Genomic DNA, 18,211 nt, shown 5'->3' on the forward strand with positions numbered 1-18,211 from the left:
AGATTTTCAACATTACCAAGATTAGAATCCCAAAAGACCCAAGTATTTTATTGCTAATTAGGGAAGGGGTCAAGGGGCACAGAATTAAGAAATCTTCATGAATACATATGCTGAATGCTGCCAACTGGAAAAAGCTGGATGCACCCACAATGGGAGACGAGAATATGGGAGGTTATGAGGATGGAACAACTCTCATATATAACCACTGATACAAGGTTAAAATTTGTGCTTCTCTGGCGTCCGTGGTCAGAGTTCACTGGTAATAGAATATTATGAAAAGACGTGAGAGAGAAATCATCTGCCAAAATGGGAATAATAGGGACAATTGGGATTATTAAACACGGGATTGACTTGTTTTTTTTTAGATTTTATTTTAAATCGATTTTTTTTTGTTTCTTGATTGTCTGTATTTATCAGTTAAACTGTCAGTGTGTGATAAGTACAGGCATACCCCGCATTAACGTACGCAATGGGACCGGAACATGTATGTAAAGCGAAAATGTACTTAAAGTGAAGCACTACCTTTTCCCCCACTTATTGATGCATGTACTGTACTGCAATCGGCATATACGTGCATAACTGATGTAAATAAGGCATTTGTAACAGGCTCTATAGTCTCCCCGCTTGCGCACAGCTTCGGTACAGGTAAGGAGGCGGTATTGTTGTTCAGGATGTGCGTGTACTTAAAGTGAGTGTCCTTAAACCGGGGTATGCCTGTATATTGTAATATGTTTTTTTTTTGTGTGTCGTATTGTTCTGTTTTGTAGTATATTATATTGTGTTGTATGTTCACTGTTACAAAAATGTGGATTATAAATAAAGAATTTAAAAAAAAAAAGGACATTAGACATTTTTAGACTTGAGCTTGAACAGCTAGTACAGTTAACCACTTGACTGCCAGTGCTCAGCATGTAACTTGCTAACTCCAACAAGCATGTTGAGCTTCTGCAGTTAACCTTGAACAAATTTGTAGATCAATGCTTCAAATGAATTCGTGTTGCTTATAGAACTACTGGATCAAAAGATTGGGATCACGGAGACTGGCACTTCCTCCGTTTGCAAACTTCAAAGGTTTGTTTGAGAATATAATGGTTTGGTTAGGATAAGAATAAGGATTTTCAGCAGCTTAATTGTTAACTTGAAGAATTATACTGATGTTTAGCAGGGGTCGCGGTTGCTTTATTTGACATACTCTGAAGTGCATAAAAGGTGCATGTTCAGAAACGTTAGATGCGCACAGAAATATGCCGGCCTAATTCTAAACTGTGCAATCATAAAGCCTTGTAATGAATTATAAGAAGGACCATCTAGTTTGTTACTCGTCCTTCTTAATTATCCTGGCTGATGCAGCAATTCATTTTAATCCGAATGTTGAAATGAACAGTTCTCATTACAGTCAGAACTAATGATGTCCCACAAAAGGAATAAAAATAGCTCTTTCTTTTTTTTATATTCAGTTAAATGCAAAAAAATTCGCAGAATTATTTCCAGTGTTCAATATTTAAAGCAGAAATCCACCCTGCTAGTGTATGGCTGCATTGCGCCTAGCCTGGCGATACCCTTCAGTTTGGAAGCTAATGAACCTCCCAAACTCTGCCCATCCTAGACTGTAAAACATCAGGAAGATATCTGACAGCCGTCGAGGAATAGGGCAAATGTACACTTAAAGCATGTACAACCTTACAGACCAGGGGGAGACCTCATTCTACACTGGGAGACCCCTAGTTGAAGACATTAATGAACGTCAGTGGGGAGGGTTGATGCTTTGATACAGGGGTGGCCAACTGCAGTCCTCAAGGGCCACCAGCAGGTCAGGTTTTAAGGATATAGCTGCTTCAGCACAGGAGGCTCAATCAGAGGCTCAGCTGCCACCTGTGCTGAAGCAGGGACTGATTGAGCCACCTGTGCTGAAGCAAAGACTGATTGAGCCACCTGTGGTGTAGCAGGGACTGATTGAGCCACCTGTGCTGAAGCAGGGATATCCTTCAAACCTGACCTGTTGGTGGCCCTTGAGGACTGGAGTTGGCTACCCCTGCTCTAATATGCTACGTCTTTACGTTGGAAGTCAATCTTTTACAGCAACAAAACAAATGCTGTGGATGAATTTGTTCAGAAATCCTTAATCTTACCATAGTGCTACTTCATTTTTGAATGATTTCTTCCTTTGTAAAAAGAAATGTGTGCACGATGCATGGATTTGCACAGCCAGAACTCAATCCCAATGGAAAGTGCAGGTTTTTTACATAGTTTGAACAGGCAGCTGTTTAATGAATACAGCGAGATGTTTTTATAAACAAAAAAGGTGCAAAACTCAGTTTAATGAATAAGCATTAAAAAAAATAAACGATTTTAAAAAGGAAAACGTTTGGGATGGAAACCGTGTATATATAAATGGTGGTAGTTATTTAGCTGGCTTCCCTGCTGTGCGCATTGTCGCTTGCACGTGACATCACACACATCTCACCTGATTCTGATTATCTCCTTTGACATCCCGGCATTAGTAATGGGCAGGACTATGTAAATATCACTTTGGCAGCCAAGTTATTTGTACAGTATGTGGTTCAATGGCATACAGGAGAACACCTGCTAGGCGTTACCAACCATAAGAATAGAAAGACTATGTTCTTCGAATCACTTAATCCTGGTAGATTCAACACTTCTGCAAATATAAATACGTCAGAATTTTGACTCCGTGGAGATTACGGAGGCTATTCCTAAAGAAAAAAAAGAAATCCTATTGGAAGCAAGAGGAATAGCAATCTGGAATTGCAATCTGCAGAAGAGACCTATGAGGTTTCAAAAGCTTGTGTAGAGCAGTATCTATGATGTCATGTTGGTCCATCCTGTATGACAACCTGCAACAAACCTATACTCCCAGGACCAAATGTAGGACCAGCTAATGAATGTGATTTTACATTACACATTAATGATATCATTACTACCAGGGGCGGGCAACTCCAGGGCCACCTACAGGTCAGGTTTTAAGGATATCCCTGCTTCAGCACAGGTGGCTCAATCATTATGACCTAGCCATCTCTCCTGAAGCAGGGATATCCTGAAAACCTGACTTGTTGGTGGACCTTGAGCACTGGAGTTGACTACAGACATGCTAATCTAAATTATACAACGTTTGGATAAGAGATGTAATGGCAGCCATACACAATAAGCCTGTGTTATCATAGGGCAGGCCTATTATTCCATATATTTTTTTTTTAATCTAATTTTTTTTTTTTTTTTTACAAATACCCATCACCCTTAGTTTATGGATATTACCATTGTTAAGCTGACAACGGCCCTGCAAATGTATCCTAATGCCAAGCACTTTGCTCATTTACACAAGCTACCATGGTAAAGAGGATCACTAATCTTCTGTATTCAGTTAATCAGCGCAGTTAGTGGTCTGTTTTTTTTTTTAAATGAATCTATAAAAAAAAAAAAAAAGTACGAATGTATATCAGTTGCCGAAAAACAATTTCAGATGTTTCTTTCTTCCACAGATTAGTAATTATAATCCAATTCTACCAATAATTGCTACTGTAATTTCCCACCACATAATACAAGTTACAATATTGTGAAATAAAGAAAAACAAATTATTTTTACCCGCGACCGCTGAAAATATTATGCGCTGATGTACGTGTTTCAGCTATTTGAAACTATAATAGTACAAACTGAAATTCACTACTCGAGTTGGCATTTTTTTTTTTTAATGTAGTTTAAAATACATGTCAAGAAAATATAGTGCTGAATTTCAAAAGTCATGTGCTCACCATGTTTTAGGGGACACCCATAAATCAGCACAAGGTGCCTTTGCTGTACCCGTGGGACGGGATGCGGGAGAATTAAACTTGCAGGAGATACCGGCACCCCATGCGGAGGCCTATAACTCGGGAAGCAAGGGGGTCCCCGAGGCTGAAATTAATGCGGTTCAGCTCCGGAGACCCCCTGCTTCAATACTATGCAATTAAAATAAAATACAAACATTGCGATCATCTGTTAGAGCTGTGCAGGGAGAGGGACCGCTTCTGTCTGCTGTCACTGCGCAGCTCTTCCAGGCTGGTGCAGCCCGGTAGGATTAACACAGCGGGAGTCACAATCAGAAGCCGAGACCCCCGCTGTGTTAATCCTGCTGGGAAATCACCCCCACCCCGATCAGCACTTGGCAGTGATCGGACCACACCTGGTCCACGGTTCACCTGCCCACATCACCCACCGTTCATGGCAAACTCACCATTGCTACTGTTGTCATCCACCAAGATGATCTCTTTGAGAAGATCGGCAGGAGTTCTGTCAATGGCAGAATGAATAGATCTCAATATCACAGAGAGCGCTTCGTTGACAAAGATGAACACAATGCTGACTTGAGGAAGGTTTTCCGGATAGGTGAGGTTTTTGCATCTGTAAAATCAAAGGAATATTATGAATAAAATAAAAAAAAATTCTAAAAAGATAAACTTGCCAAATGATTTTAATTCATAAACAATAGCATTAGCTCAAATTCCTATATACTTAAGCAAATTGTCTAAATATACAGTATTTAGCCTCGCCCAAGGTCTAAAGCTGTCAGAAACTCACACTTACTGTAAATCAATAAGCTGGGGTTTTTTTGGCATTCAGGCAACAATTTAAGTTAACGCAAACAAAAAAGAATCGAGCGCAAATATCATTTAAAAGTGAACAATGTGAACACACTTGTGTGATAACGATAATATATTTATACAGTCCCAGTAAATAGTGCTGCTCCAGAAATGGACTCAATCCAAGTCTATGAACGAATGGCAGAATCAGAGGATTAGGAGCGCAAATAGATCCAGGTGTGTATGAATAAAACACTATAGTGCAATACAGTAATCTGCATCAATGAAAAATGTGAGAAAATATAAATAACTCGCTCACATGGTCCGTGAGTGACTTAGGCAGTGTGGTTGTTCAGAGTAACTAACTCATGTGTGTATCCGGCGACTCTCGCGATGGCGGTCGTCAGGGCAGATAGCTTTATAATATAAAAACGGTAAGAGATATCACACTCAAAAGCAATATTCCTAAGCAGGCGTTGGCACAACCCAGGGTCAGAATCTGGGAGGGATAGAGCACTCCTCTTCCCACCGGTAATTCAGCTGCGACAGCCGTGCACAGTGAAAGTTGGTGCTCAAAAGACGCCGCGGGGTCATGTGACGCCGTGTTGCCATGGCAACGTGACATCATGACGCCAGAGTCAAAGGAAGCAGGAAGGGGCGCGAGGAGAGCGGGACAGCAGGCAAGGGGGGTGCAGGGGGAAAAGATTGCGCTCCCCTGTTTTATTCTATGATCAAACAAGAAGAATGCGGAGTATATTTACAAGCTTCTGTTCTCCCTTTTCATTGTCACATATGTAACCTGCATGTGGTATTCAAAATCTAAATACCACAAAGGCTAGAGGAGCCTTGGTGAGGTGTTGTAAGGAATCGGGGCACACGTCCTTTGCGACGTGTTCCCTCCTTACCTGTCTCTGCACAGACCTCCCCTCTGGTACCAATGCGTGCGCACCCCCCCGCTCTGTTTACAGAGCGCGCACACGCGCAGCTCTTCTAGCGCTGCCACGGAGCTTAGCTCGGCCCCTCCGGATGCGCCATGCACGCTCACGTGACGGCGTGCACCGCTCCCCAGCTGCGAGGTAACTAATCTTTGCCACTTGTCTCCTGCAGCCTATCGCGGCTCCCGCTGGGGTCGCGTCTCCGCTCCGCCTCCTGAACTATTGGTCTATACCTGATACTAATACCCTGCCCATGCTCAGAGTCATTGCTGAGCATAACTTGTTGTAGCCTTGTGCTCCTGCGTCTGTTGTGCCTTGCTCCTTGTCTCACTCTCTTGCAGTTTTTGGATTCTACGTGTACCGACCCGGCTTATCTACTGAACCCTCTCTGGATATCGACTTGACTACGTGTACCTCTCAAACCCAGACCACGGCTCTACGGACTTCCACTGCTCTGACCTCTCCATCCCAAGACCTCGGCAAGTATCTGGACTAACCCACTCTCTCCAACCCAGACCCGGCTACGTTGACAACCGCCTGCCAGGCACGCTTCCGCTGCTCTGGGTGCGTGGTACAATACTTCCCCACCCCAGTACCGGGGTCCTGTCTTGCTCGTGGGTAGCGCAAGCGTTACAGGCGTTTGAAACATAGGCGTGGGTCAATTTAAAAAAAAGTGTCCATGATTTCAAGAAAACTTTATACTATCACAGGCAAGAAAGATTTGCCAGGAATGTCTGCCGTTATCACAGGCTTGTGACGCCCATACTAGGGCATCCTGTGAGTTTTAGTGGCCAATATAATCCCATTAGAGCTGATACAGTGTCGTTAATGGTTTGGTCATAATATAGGGTCAAAAAGAAAAGTACTTGCCCTGCACGCCCATTGTTCCGATATCATTTTCAATACAGTTTACTGTGGGGCGTAGGTTCTCAGTGACAGGATTCCCCAAGCGACACCATGTTACAGTGAAAAAGCTGCCTTTAGCCCTATTTGAAGGGGGCACCATGACCAGGTGGCCAGGCTCCCCTCTTACCACTGTTTGCTCCCTGGCCTCTCTCCCCCCCATCCCCCCCTGCCTTTGGGTGACAGGGGTGACGCGGTCAGTTGGCAGTGGGGGAGGGGGAAGGGAGGTTATTTTAGGGCAGCTTACAGAGCGCATGGTCAGCCTGCGCCCTTCCAGCAACTCCCACCCACCCGTCCCTGTTTAGCGTATGTTGTTGATGTGGCTGTTATCGTTTGAAGTTTATTATGAATAAAAAACAAAAACAATGCGAGAATAAGCACTGAAGTTTCTTGATGGAGGGGAGATAAGTTTCCGTTTTATTACCCATAAAGGGTCAAAGTGTGGTGGTGGTTGTTGCCTCTGTCGCGGCGGCAGTTGGGGGGTAAGTGTGCTTATTCTTGCCAGCCGGGTTCTGTGCTGGTAAAGCCCAGTGGGACTGGGAGTGGCGAGGGGACGGGGCTCATTTAAACGTCAGTTCCGGGAGCCCACTCGTGTCAATGGCCGGGTCACATGGGCCCAGCTTGGGTATCACAGGTCATCAGTTTAAGGACCTTTGACCTTTAACCCTTTTTGTGTGAGCGCTCTGGCAGGGGTAGCACTTCGCAATTATTATTAATAAAAAGTTGCAGCCTGGCACCTCCAGACTTTGTCTTCTCGTTATTTGTGTGTTATCAATGTGGGGGTTCTGGGTACTTGGCGTGGAGGGGAGCTCTCTCGCAGTCTCCCAGGTCAGGAAGGATAGATAGATCCTTCGTGTTCAAAGGATCCTCCGATCATTTATTTGTGTTCAAATGAGACCAGTGATCGCACAAGTGATCTGAGGATCCTTTGAACACGTAGTGTGCGGCTATTTCTCCTTCCTCGCAATAATATATGTGTATCTAAAAATAACTTCGTTATACATCGTGCTTTCTTCTGTCAGTTCAAGCAAGGTAACCGTACGCAATAAACTTCAGCTAGTCTCTGCCATGCTTTCCGTAATCGCTCCTGCTTTCGATGGATATGTACAATGCACAGCTAAAGCAGTCATTTTCAAAAAGCGACATTTTTTTTATGTACCAATTATCTGCTGAAAAGCATAATAATCCTTTACATTAGATGATAAAATGCCGTCAGAGCTTTCTAAACATCGATTTAAAATGTGCATTCAGAAATAGCCTGCACACTGTGTAATACTAGGTTTAAGGCCTGTGTGGGTAAGGGAAGTTTTGGAACAATAGCATCTTTCAATAACGGAGAAAACAACCTTGAAAAGCTTGTCTGCTAAAGTATGTCGACCAATAGCACCAAGGTGTCCGTTTCTATGGATACCAAGTATGCACAGAAATTGCTAATGTTTTATTCTCGTCGGCAAAGGAAAGCAATGTGGAAAGGAAAATTGGTTTAAAGGCGTAGGAGCTGCTTAGCAGCAGTTACTGTATTGAGTTTGAATTAAAATACAAAACAACAAAATGTAACCATGCTAAACCCCTTTGTGCCATATTAGCACAGCTGTTCCCAAGTGTAATGTGCTTAACTACTTCAGCACTGAAAGGGTTAGTATTTTAACAAGTGTAGGGTAATCAACCTGCACATATAATAGCGTACGTCCCAAGCTGTACATTGCCTTCTGCGAGGGCTTGTACTGTAAGTTGAGCAGTGATTTAAAAGATGCGGTGAGCAGAAAGGAGCATGTTTTTTTTTTTTTTTAAGACTAAATATTTTGAGCCAAATGTTTCTCCTAAACTAGGAAACATCAGGATGGATTCGTGGTGAAACGCGTGAGCACTCCAGGATGAAGAATGGCAACGTTCATTTGTCTAAGGGCATCTGCACCTTTAATAGGTGTATATTTCAACAGGTGAAGGGAACCAGTCATGTTCACTATAAAATAGGAATGCTATTAAAATTGTGTCCCATCGATACATTTTTCTATGTTGTCAACACCTATAAAGTAACAATAATTACTCATTACCACGATCCCTGTTTAAAGTAACTCATCTCTAAATCCAAAAATGATGAGTGAACACGAAATTAAGCAGTGAAAAAAGCATTGAAGCCCACAGTGCTATATTTTATTTCTGTGATCAAACAAGAAGCATGTGGAGTATATTTGCAAGTTTCTGTTCTCCCTTCCTCCCTTTTCAATGTCACACATGTCACCTGCATCTTTTGAATTCACCTATAACGTATATAATCAATGTACAAGGCACTCTAATTGACTGAAGCTTCCAAGTTTGAGCCAATAAGAGCATACTATTGCCGGGTCTACCTCCTTGTCATCAGTCCAGTGATATCCATCGAAACGCAGCACTAATGTGAACCACAATGCATCTCATTCTAGTTCGAAAGCAAGGACTGGATGAAAATCGTGTGATGACATGGAGTCAGGTTGGCAATGTTGGCCAAGCAGAAGCAAGAAATTGTTTATAGCTAAATGTAATGTAAATATATGTATTTACTTTACAGATTAATTAACATTGCGTTCATCGTGCATTTCACGCCCTTTTTATTTTAAAAATGCTGTGCCGTGTATTTCCGCCCGTTATTCTCCTTGTCCGGCCATACATGTGTGTCTGTTTAAAGCAGGAGAGAGTGTGTGTTTACTGGATGTGTGAGAGCGTAATTAGGAGACTGACAGAGTCTACATTCAGAAACACACTAAGGGAATAATCCTATATGCAACCCCAATCCAGCTGAATGGGGGTTTTCCGATGAAGAAGGCCTACAAGTGATATAGAATAGGGGTTGTGTATTCCAGTGCTTTGAGCTTACTGAACCTCCACTATAACGCCCATTAAGTCATTACTGCCAGAGGGACCGGCACTGCAGTTGTTTAGTGGTTTGCTTATAGCAATAACATGTTAATTGAATTGTGCATATGAAGAGCTGTTGATAGAATTCACACTATCACACAAACGTACGCACTCGATGTTTGGACTTCCAAAAAGCACAGTCATCCAAACACAACTACACCGGCGCGATGATCTTGTTTAAATACACCTGCGTGTTTTACAGCACGCACCGGTGCAGTTAATAAGAAACACCTGGACTATAAACCAGTGACGCTTCCCTATATACGTCTAGAATGAAAGACATGGGAGCAATAGACTGCAATGAAAACAGATGCATTAACACTTTCACTGCCGCAGGGGCCAGCAACGCACTCTCGTAGCAAAGGGGTTAATATGTTTGAACATGTTGCCTGCAAATAGCAAAACAGGTGGACTGAGAGGTGCAGTCTTGGGTACTTATCTTTTCTTACATGTAATGCAGGCATTTAACGGACGTTCCTTTTGCTTTTTATTGTGACATTGTCCTTTTAATGTTATGATGTTGCAGTCCAAAGGTATCAACGTTTTAGCCTCGACTGAAATATTTCGCTTGGTGGATACCCGTTAAACCCAAGGAAACTAAGACATTACCGGTCCAGACTTCACATGACTGCCATTATCCGAGTAGAAGTCAATGAGATGAAGCCTGAGTGATGAATGCTTATTTTGGCATCTCTAATGATGATTAAAAAGAAGAAAAAAAAAAAAGAACAGGATGTTGCATATTGTTAAGAGTACGTCTATGTTATGTACTTTTTCTTTTAACAGCTAACTGGGACTGACACTTTAACCCTTTGGGTGCCCCAGGATATAGTCATTCCATTATGGGCAATGACATCGCGGCCACGTCACGCCTCTTGCTTTTCCTGCTTTGATCGCGTCCCGCGTTCCCATGGAGCACAGGACGCGTTCTGCCCAGCCGTGAAACGGAGAAAGGACGCCTCCTCCTATTTCCTGGAAAATGGCCGCTGCGTTCACGCGACCTTGCTGTGCCGAAGTGGCCGTGGCACGCAATGACCCTGACCCCTCCCGCACTCAAAGGGCTAAGTCGTTGTTGCAGAGACTTGCTGCTAGAAAGACTATTACCTAACCACTCCCAGGACATACTTGAAAACGAGAGGTAACTCTTCCTTGGTAAAACATTTTATAAATAAGTAAATAAATAGGTTTGGATAAAGATGCTTAATTAGCCCAGCTTCCTAACACATACATTACCAGTCATGCATTAATTAACCCCTAGTGGCTACATCATGGCTTTGTAACTGGCTTTTCTCAGGGAGATCGCTACCCACGCTCTCGTGGAGCATTGGACGTTATGTGGCAGGCAGGGGGACGGAAGAGGAGGACGTGACCCGGGGAGCGGTCGGGTGATCGCGATGTGCCGGAGTCTGTGGAGCCTAGGCCACTCGGGCACGCAAAGGGTTAAAGACACAATGAAGCTCTAGGGCGGTGGCAGCCAGCAGATACTGACAGAGCAAAACATGTCTTATTAGGAGATTAGGCAAGTTCATCAGCATTGCAGATATGTCACATCAAAAGTATCAAATATATCAAAAGATTTAAAGGATATTCCATTGGTATTCCATATAAACAACATCAAAGTCAAAGTGTCCTTTCTAACGGGAATGAAATAGTCACTGGGTGTTGCCCACTGACGCCCCTGTTACATGCTGTCTCTCTCTTGCTCAGGAAGCCCTATACAGTACAAAGGAATTCAGTTTAAATCTTCCCAAGCAAAGGGGTGACTACCCCACAACATTTGAAATAGGAGCGTACAGGGTACAGTACATTTTGCATGACCCGGAGCGGCCGTTCAGGCTGTTATCTGGCGAAAAAATCCCCAATAAAAGTCAATGAAATTGTGTATGAAAACGGCCCAACTGTCAAGCTTTGGGGTACAAAAAAAGGTACCCCTAAACCTCCCTGCTTTGGGGGATGAAGGGCAGTTAATAGCATTAGTCGTGTACATTGGGTCATTCTTCAATCGCTGACCCATCTCTGTGAAAGGCCCAGTCTCTAATTTCATGTCTGACCTTCGTTAGGCGAGAGAATGGGCAGAGGTTATGTAGACACCCGATGATGGCAACATTTTGGAGACTGTATGGTTACTGTAAATTGCAATTCAGTGGCATGGGGTCTCCCAGGCAAACTGCTGGGCACTTTTTTTAAAGGCCCCTTTTATCAACCAGTGCAGAAAAAGGCACATGTATAAACATTTTGGCATTTTCAGGGCTGGGAAGAACTATAAAAAATGTAGGAGGAGGCGCATGCGCGAGGCTGGAGCGGATGGTAGCATAAAGTCAGAGCTCCATCCCCCACCTCCCTAAACACTAAAAAAACGGCAATAATCACCGAAGAAAATCGGGAAAAAAAAGAGTAATAGAGTAGTGGATACTCCCGCGATGGCACCCCTAACAGCAAAAAAGAAGAAAGAGGGGGATTTAAGAAGGTACCTGGGTCGCTCTACCCCACGAGGCGCTGCCGCAGCAAGGCCGCCAGAATCTACAGCGGGATCTGATTCGGAGAGGGACGAGGACCCCCCGCATGAGCCCACCCAGATGCCGGTCTGAAGATGTGACTTTGATAGGTTATATCAGGACATGAAGGACATAATTTACGTGGGGCTCGAAGATATGAAGAAGGAGGTCCAGGGGCTGGGAGAGAGAACAGGGGCCCTGGAGAAAAAGATGGCGGCCGCATCCAAACAAATTAAAAAGACAGACAAAAAACCCACACACATGCAAGCCCAGATTGCGGAGATATTAGACAGGCAAGAGGATGCCGAAAACAGGGACCGTAGAAACAACATCAGGGTACGCGGTGTCCCAGAGTCGGTCACGGATGCTGAAGAATATATAACCAGGTGGCTAGAAACACTGCTGCCCGACATACCTGCCACAGAAAGGGCCCTGGACCGCTGCCACAGAGCCCTTAGAAGCCGCCCAGCCGCGATGGAACAACCGCGGGATATTATAGCAAGGCTGCACTATTTTAAAACCCGAGACGCTATCTTTAAGTGCACAAGATCGGAAGGGGCATGCCGGTTCGAAGGAACCACAATGCAATTATTCCAGGACTTATCACCGATCACTCGCGCACGGAGAAGAACACTACATCCGGTCACTAAAGTGCCGAGGGACCGGGCAGTGCGATACCGGTGGACCTTTCCGTTCGGCCTGATGGTCCTACGGAACGGAAGGGCCATAACAATAAAGGACCCAGGAGAAAGTGAGGAATTCCTCAACAAACTGGGGCTGAAGGAGGGCCCGATGCAAAGTCCTAGGCGGGAGGCACGGGAGGATCCAGAATGGAACACTGTAAGGCCTCCAAAATCCCCTGAGGCCCGATGATTCCCGCAATACCCTGAGGAAAATACCTAATTAAAGTTGACTACAGTTCCAGTTTAATAGTGGGGGTAACGGTTTGCCCACCAGTTTGTCTACCGAAGAGCTTGCCACAATGCCTGTTAAAGTCACTATCCTGCTGTAAACGCCAGTAAAAGGACTATCCTGGTTACCTGCAAAAGTAAAATCAAACTCCTACCTGTAGTTGCAAATGGCGATCCGAGGTGGAACGCAAGCCGCCAAGCATGGCGCCACAGCAAGCGTCTCACCGCATGGCTTCGTTGCGGAAGTGGAGGGGTTCCTGACGCGGGAGCAGGTGAGGAGACGTCCTTCTTCGCGGGCTGGCCGAGGGAAAATGGCGGCCGCCGGAAGCACGTTGCCGGAAATGGTCCAGACGCCATCTTGGAGGAGGCAGGCTGAACAGAGGGACGGAGAACGTCATCACTCAGCGCCGGAAGGGACCAACCAGCGGAAGGCGACCGGCGCACTCGACTAAACCAAGAAGAACATGGCGGAAGGCGCACTGAGCCGCACACAGAGCGGAGAGCAACGAAGCCGGCCGGCCAAGAGATACGACACGGGAGGGGAGACCCACCCGGCATCCAGCGGACAACATGAGAGAGGAGAGAGGCTGGGACATATCTTTATGGGCTAGATGGAGGCAGACATTCATCAGGGCTATACCAGACACGGCACGAGGGTTAGCTTAGGGCCCACAAATAGAGTGTCAGAGAGTCTCAGTTTAACAACAAATCTCTAACCACGCACATAGCTTCCCAGGGCAACAGTCAGCTGAAAAGATGCACAGACACTGAGTCAGAGAGGAAACACACAAGAGAGACTAGCGAGCAGGGGCAAGAAGTTATTCCCTACAAGTTATTCCCTACACCGTACACTCTACTCTTATAAAAAAAAAAAAAAAAAAAAAAAGAGCTCGGAGTTGATCTTATAGTTATCAACTCAAGTTACACAAAGTTGTCGTTACACTATTCCACTGCACGAGCAAGGGAGGGGGGGAAGGATGCTGTCCCCCGCAAAGGCTTTGTGAATGAGTCTCCACATGGGCATGGGAGAGAAGACCCACGAGGGGCCCATGAAAGTCCCATTTAGGCCAGCCACGAAGGACGGGAGAGGGGGAAGGAGGGCCATCCCGAACTCCGTCCAGGCTGTACGCCTGAAGAGGGCAACGAAGGAGAATGGGGGTGCTAGTTCCCGCCCATTCCCCGGACAGTTATTATGTGTTGAAATAAATGTTGAAATATGTATGTTTATGTTTCCCCAGTGTGCTCCCCTCTGTATTCCCATCCCATGGCTCCAGCCTGCTGACAGGCGGACCCAACCACAGGATCACCCGACATCCTCCTCACGGACACCAGAGGCTCAGATGGTCGCTTACATAGGAGTGAAGGTTTGGAACCGCAATAATGAATAAAGGGATTACTATCATATCACATAATGTCAAAGGCTTTAACAACCCAGGGAAACGCAGACTAGCTATGACGGACTATAAAAAATCAGACCCTGACATCATCCTCCTACAGGAAACACACTTTTCTAAATCTAGTTCACCAAAATTTATTGATTATAGGTTTAAGAATTGGTTCTCAGCCTCAGCCACACAAAAAAAGAGAGGGGTAGCCATCCTGGTGCATGACCGTTTGCCCTTGACGATTAAGACCATTAAAAGAGACTACAACGGCCGATTTCTCATTGTAAGCGGTTAAATAAGAGGTCAACCAATCACGCTGGCAAACGTCTATGCTCCGAGCGAAGGCACGGAAGGTTTTCTAGAGAGATTCTTCGCTGTACTTCAGAGGTTAGCGCAGGGTTGTGTAATACTGGGGGGCGACTTCAACCAAACACTAGATCCTATACTAGATAGATGCACCCCAAGTGGAAAAAATAGCTCCAAGATAAGACAAACGTGGAATAGAGGGCTGCGCACCAATAATCTACTTGATATTTGGCGAGAACAACACAGACAAGATAAAGGTTTTACATTCTACTCCCACCCCCACGACCGATACAGTCGGATAGACTACCTGTTTGTATCCAGTAGAATGGTTCCACAGATCTCCCACTCGGGCATCCACGATATTTCGTGGTCAGATCATGCACCGATTGAGCTGCGGTGCACTGATTTTATTCTAGACAGACCAGGAGCGAACTGGAAGCTCAATGAAGTTTTACTAAAAATCCCCGCAATTGCACAAAATGTGGGGGATAAAATCAGGGAATATTTTCAGGAGAATTTAGGAAGTGTGACTTCGCAGGCTACCTTATGGGAGGCCCATAAGGCGACTCTGAGAGGAGAGCTCATGAGGATTGCAAGCAGGCGAAAGAGGGAGAAGGACAAAAAAATCAATCAGCTGCAAGCAGAATTGGCAGTCCTCTCAACTCGGCATAAAAAGAATAAAGACGCAATGACCCTTAAGGAGTTGCTAGACACTAAAACCAAACTGAATATTTTGTTGACCTCCCGTGCTGAAAAAGAGCTGACATGGACTAAGCGGAAATATTTTGAGAAAGCGAACAGGCCAGATACCCTACTTGCCAACAAACTAAGAGACAAAAACCAAGTCTCCCAAATTCAGACAATTCGAACAAAACAAGGGGATTTGACCTCTGACCCTAAAAAAATAGTCAATGAATTTAAAAAATATTATGAGACCCTATACGATGGGGCGAAGGTGGCACACACGCCAACCACAAAAGCACGGCTAAAGACGTTTTTGGCTGAGGCACAGCTGCCTACAGTAACCGGAGAGGAGAGGGACGCACTACAGGCTGAATTTACTATCGAGGAACTCATGGAGGTAATGAAGTCATTGAAAGCAGCCAAAGCCCCAGGCCCAGACGGCTTTTCCAATCTCTATTATAAAAAATTTCGTAAAATATTAGCTCCTCATTTACTAAAACTTTGTAATTCCTTCTTGGACGGTGCCCCCATCCCGAGCTCGATGCTCCAGGCGTCTATCTCAGTAATCCACAAACAGGGAAAAGACCCAGCGGACTGCAAAAGCTACAGGCCCATCTCGTTAATGAACTCCGATACAAAAATCTTTTCGAAACTGTTAGCTAATCGCCTTAACCAGGTGTTGTCCAAGTTGGTCCATCCTGATCAAGTGGGGTTCATATGTGGTCGACAAGCAGCTGATAACACCAGACGGATTATTGACTTAATTGATCTGGCACAGAAAAAACGTATCCCGTCTATGGTGCTTAGTTTAGATGCTGAAAAAGCGTTCGACAGAATTGACTGGCCCTACCTGAGGGAGACGCTTGGGGCGTTCGGGCTGGGAGGGAGAATGATAGAGGCAATTCTCGCTCTGTATCAGGGACCGACGGCGAAGGTCAGACACCAGGGCTTCCCCTCGGAAGAATTCCAGATAAAGAGCGGCACCAGACAGGGATGTCCTCTGTCGCCCCTCCTTTTTGCGCTCTGTATTGAACCCCTAGCGGCGCACATCCGTCTCAGTCCAAATATAACAGGCATCCAAATCAGTGACCAGCTACATAAGGTGGCCCTGTATGCTGATGACGTGATACTCACACTATCACAGCCCCTCACCTCTCTGCCGAACGTTTTCCAAATCTTAGGGGAATTTAATACGATATCGGGGTTTAAAATTAATCAGGCAAAATCAGAAGCCCTAAATATCAATTTACCTAAAGTCACTGAGAAATTGATCACGGTAAATTTTGAATTCAAATGGCAAACCTCCTGCATAAAGTACCTAGGAATAAATATCACAAAACAATCAGACACCCTATATAAAGCTAATTACCCCAGACTAATTCGGACACTGAAGGAAGATCTCCGGAAATGGGCAGGGTACAACATATCCTGGATTGGCAGGATTCAATCTCTAAAAATGAATCTCCTTCCCAGAATTCTGTACCTATTTCAGACTCTTCCGGTCCCTATAATCAGGGAAGAGATCCTTCGGTTACAGTCCGCAATGGTGAAATTTATCTGGGGTAATAAAACCCCCCGCATCAAAACTAGCATACTAATTCGGCCCACTACAAAAGGAGGGCTAGCGGTACCTTGCCTGTTGTCGTACTATAGAGCGGCCCAATTAACTCAAATCATCCAGTGGCACACCCATCCCATGCGGAGGCGATGGGTGGAGCTGGAGGCGGCCTGCTGTGCCCCGGTGGCATTGCAGGACCTGATCTGGCTCCCAAATACAGTCCGCAAGGACTTCATAAACCCGCTCACCGCAGTTGTCAGCTCTTTGGCAGTATGGGACAAAAGCAAATATAAACACGTTTTGATGAGACAACACTCCTTGATGACCCCAATTCTGGGAAACCCTGATTTCGCTCCGGGCCTGCAGAGGAAAGATTTTATTATATGGACACAGAAGGGCTATACTCGCCTTCGACACCTGGAGGGTAGGATATCTATCAAACCGTTTGAACAAATTAAGTCGGAAAAATCGATGCCAAATTCAGAATTCTTTAGATACCTCCAGCTAAGAGCTTTCTATGATAAATTCCCAATCCGCGCTAAACGCACTAATTTTGAACAGCTCTGTTCTACTGGAACAGGAACCCAGGGACTTATCTCTACAATGTATAAAGCGGTAGTCTGTCCGACTCCTGACGCTGACGTGACGTTAAAATATAGGAACAGATGGGAAAGAGACCTAGGAGACATATTAGAGGACAAAGACTGGGATCAAATCAGCCTGGCGGCAGCTAAGAGCTCAATTTGCACGACATTAAAGGAGAACGCGTATAAAGTCCTGATGAGGTGGTATCTGACTCCAACACGATTGTCAAAGTTTGTTAAAGGTTACCCCCCATTGTGCCCTAAACAATGTGGGGAGCAGGCAGACTTGCTACACATGCTGTGGGGCTGCACCAAAGTACTCCCAATCTGGGAGGAGATCAGAAATTGGCTTCAGAGAATTCTCGACTGCACGATCCCTTTGGACCCATGGCTGTTTCTGCTGGCCAGGTGCACTCCGGGGCTCAACGGGTCGGAGCACAAATTAATTGCACATTTTGCAACTGCCCTGAGGTGCGAACTCGCAGCATTGTGGAAGCAATCGGATCTACCAAATATCCCAAAAATCAGAAATCGAATTTGGCACGTTTGCCGGATGGAACAGTTAACGAGTCTAGTTAACGACACCGGCACAAATTTTCTCAAAGTATGGTCACCATGGCTAGACCTGAACGATATCCCAGGGGTCAATGCCTCCAACATACTGCTTTAATAGATGTGGGCGCGTTCTCCTTGGATGAAGTGTAGAGGACAGAAGGCCATAGATTCTTGGCAAGATAAGGGGTTAACTAAACTAGGTAAAGAAAAAGATAAGCAAGGGTCAAGACACAACAGAAGAGATCAGAAGCCAACATTATGACTGCTGTTACTGTGAGCCCTTTGGGACCAAAAGTCTACCAAACCCAAGAAACCCAGACTTCAGCGAGAACCATAGCCTCTATGATGCGTCCAGCGGAGTCGAAATCGTTCTGTGGCAACCCCTCCCCCCCCACCCTCCCTACCTCCTCCCCGGTGTAGTATGT

General features: G+C 45.2%; 1 protein-coding gene across 1 annotated transcript in view; it reads right to left on the minus strand.

The window, feature by feature from the left end:
• The window catches only part of GALNT18 (polypeptide N-acetylgalactosaminyltransferase 18), a 308,353-nt gene that overhangs the window by 66,883 nt on the left and 223,259 nt on the right, over positions 1–18,211 (minus strand). The window contains exon 3 of the mRNA XM_075567108.1: positions 4,230–4,396. Coding sequence (XP_075423223.1) covers positions 4,230–4,396 — 167 coding nt within the window. The remainder of the gene's footprint in view (positions 1–4,229; positions 4,397–18,211) is intronic.

The sequence above is a fragment of the Ascaphus truei genome, chromosome 12 (assembly GCF_040206685.1).
Source record: "Ascaphus truei isolate aAscTru1 chromosome 12, aAscTru1.hap1, whole genome shotgun sequence".
In the NCBI taxonomy this organism is placed as follows: Eukaryota; Metazoa; Chordata; class Amphibia; order Anura; family Ascaphidae; genus Ascaphus; species Ascaphus truei.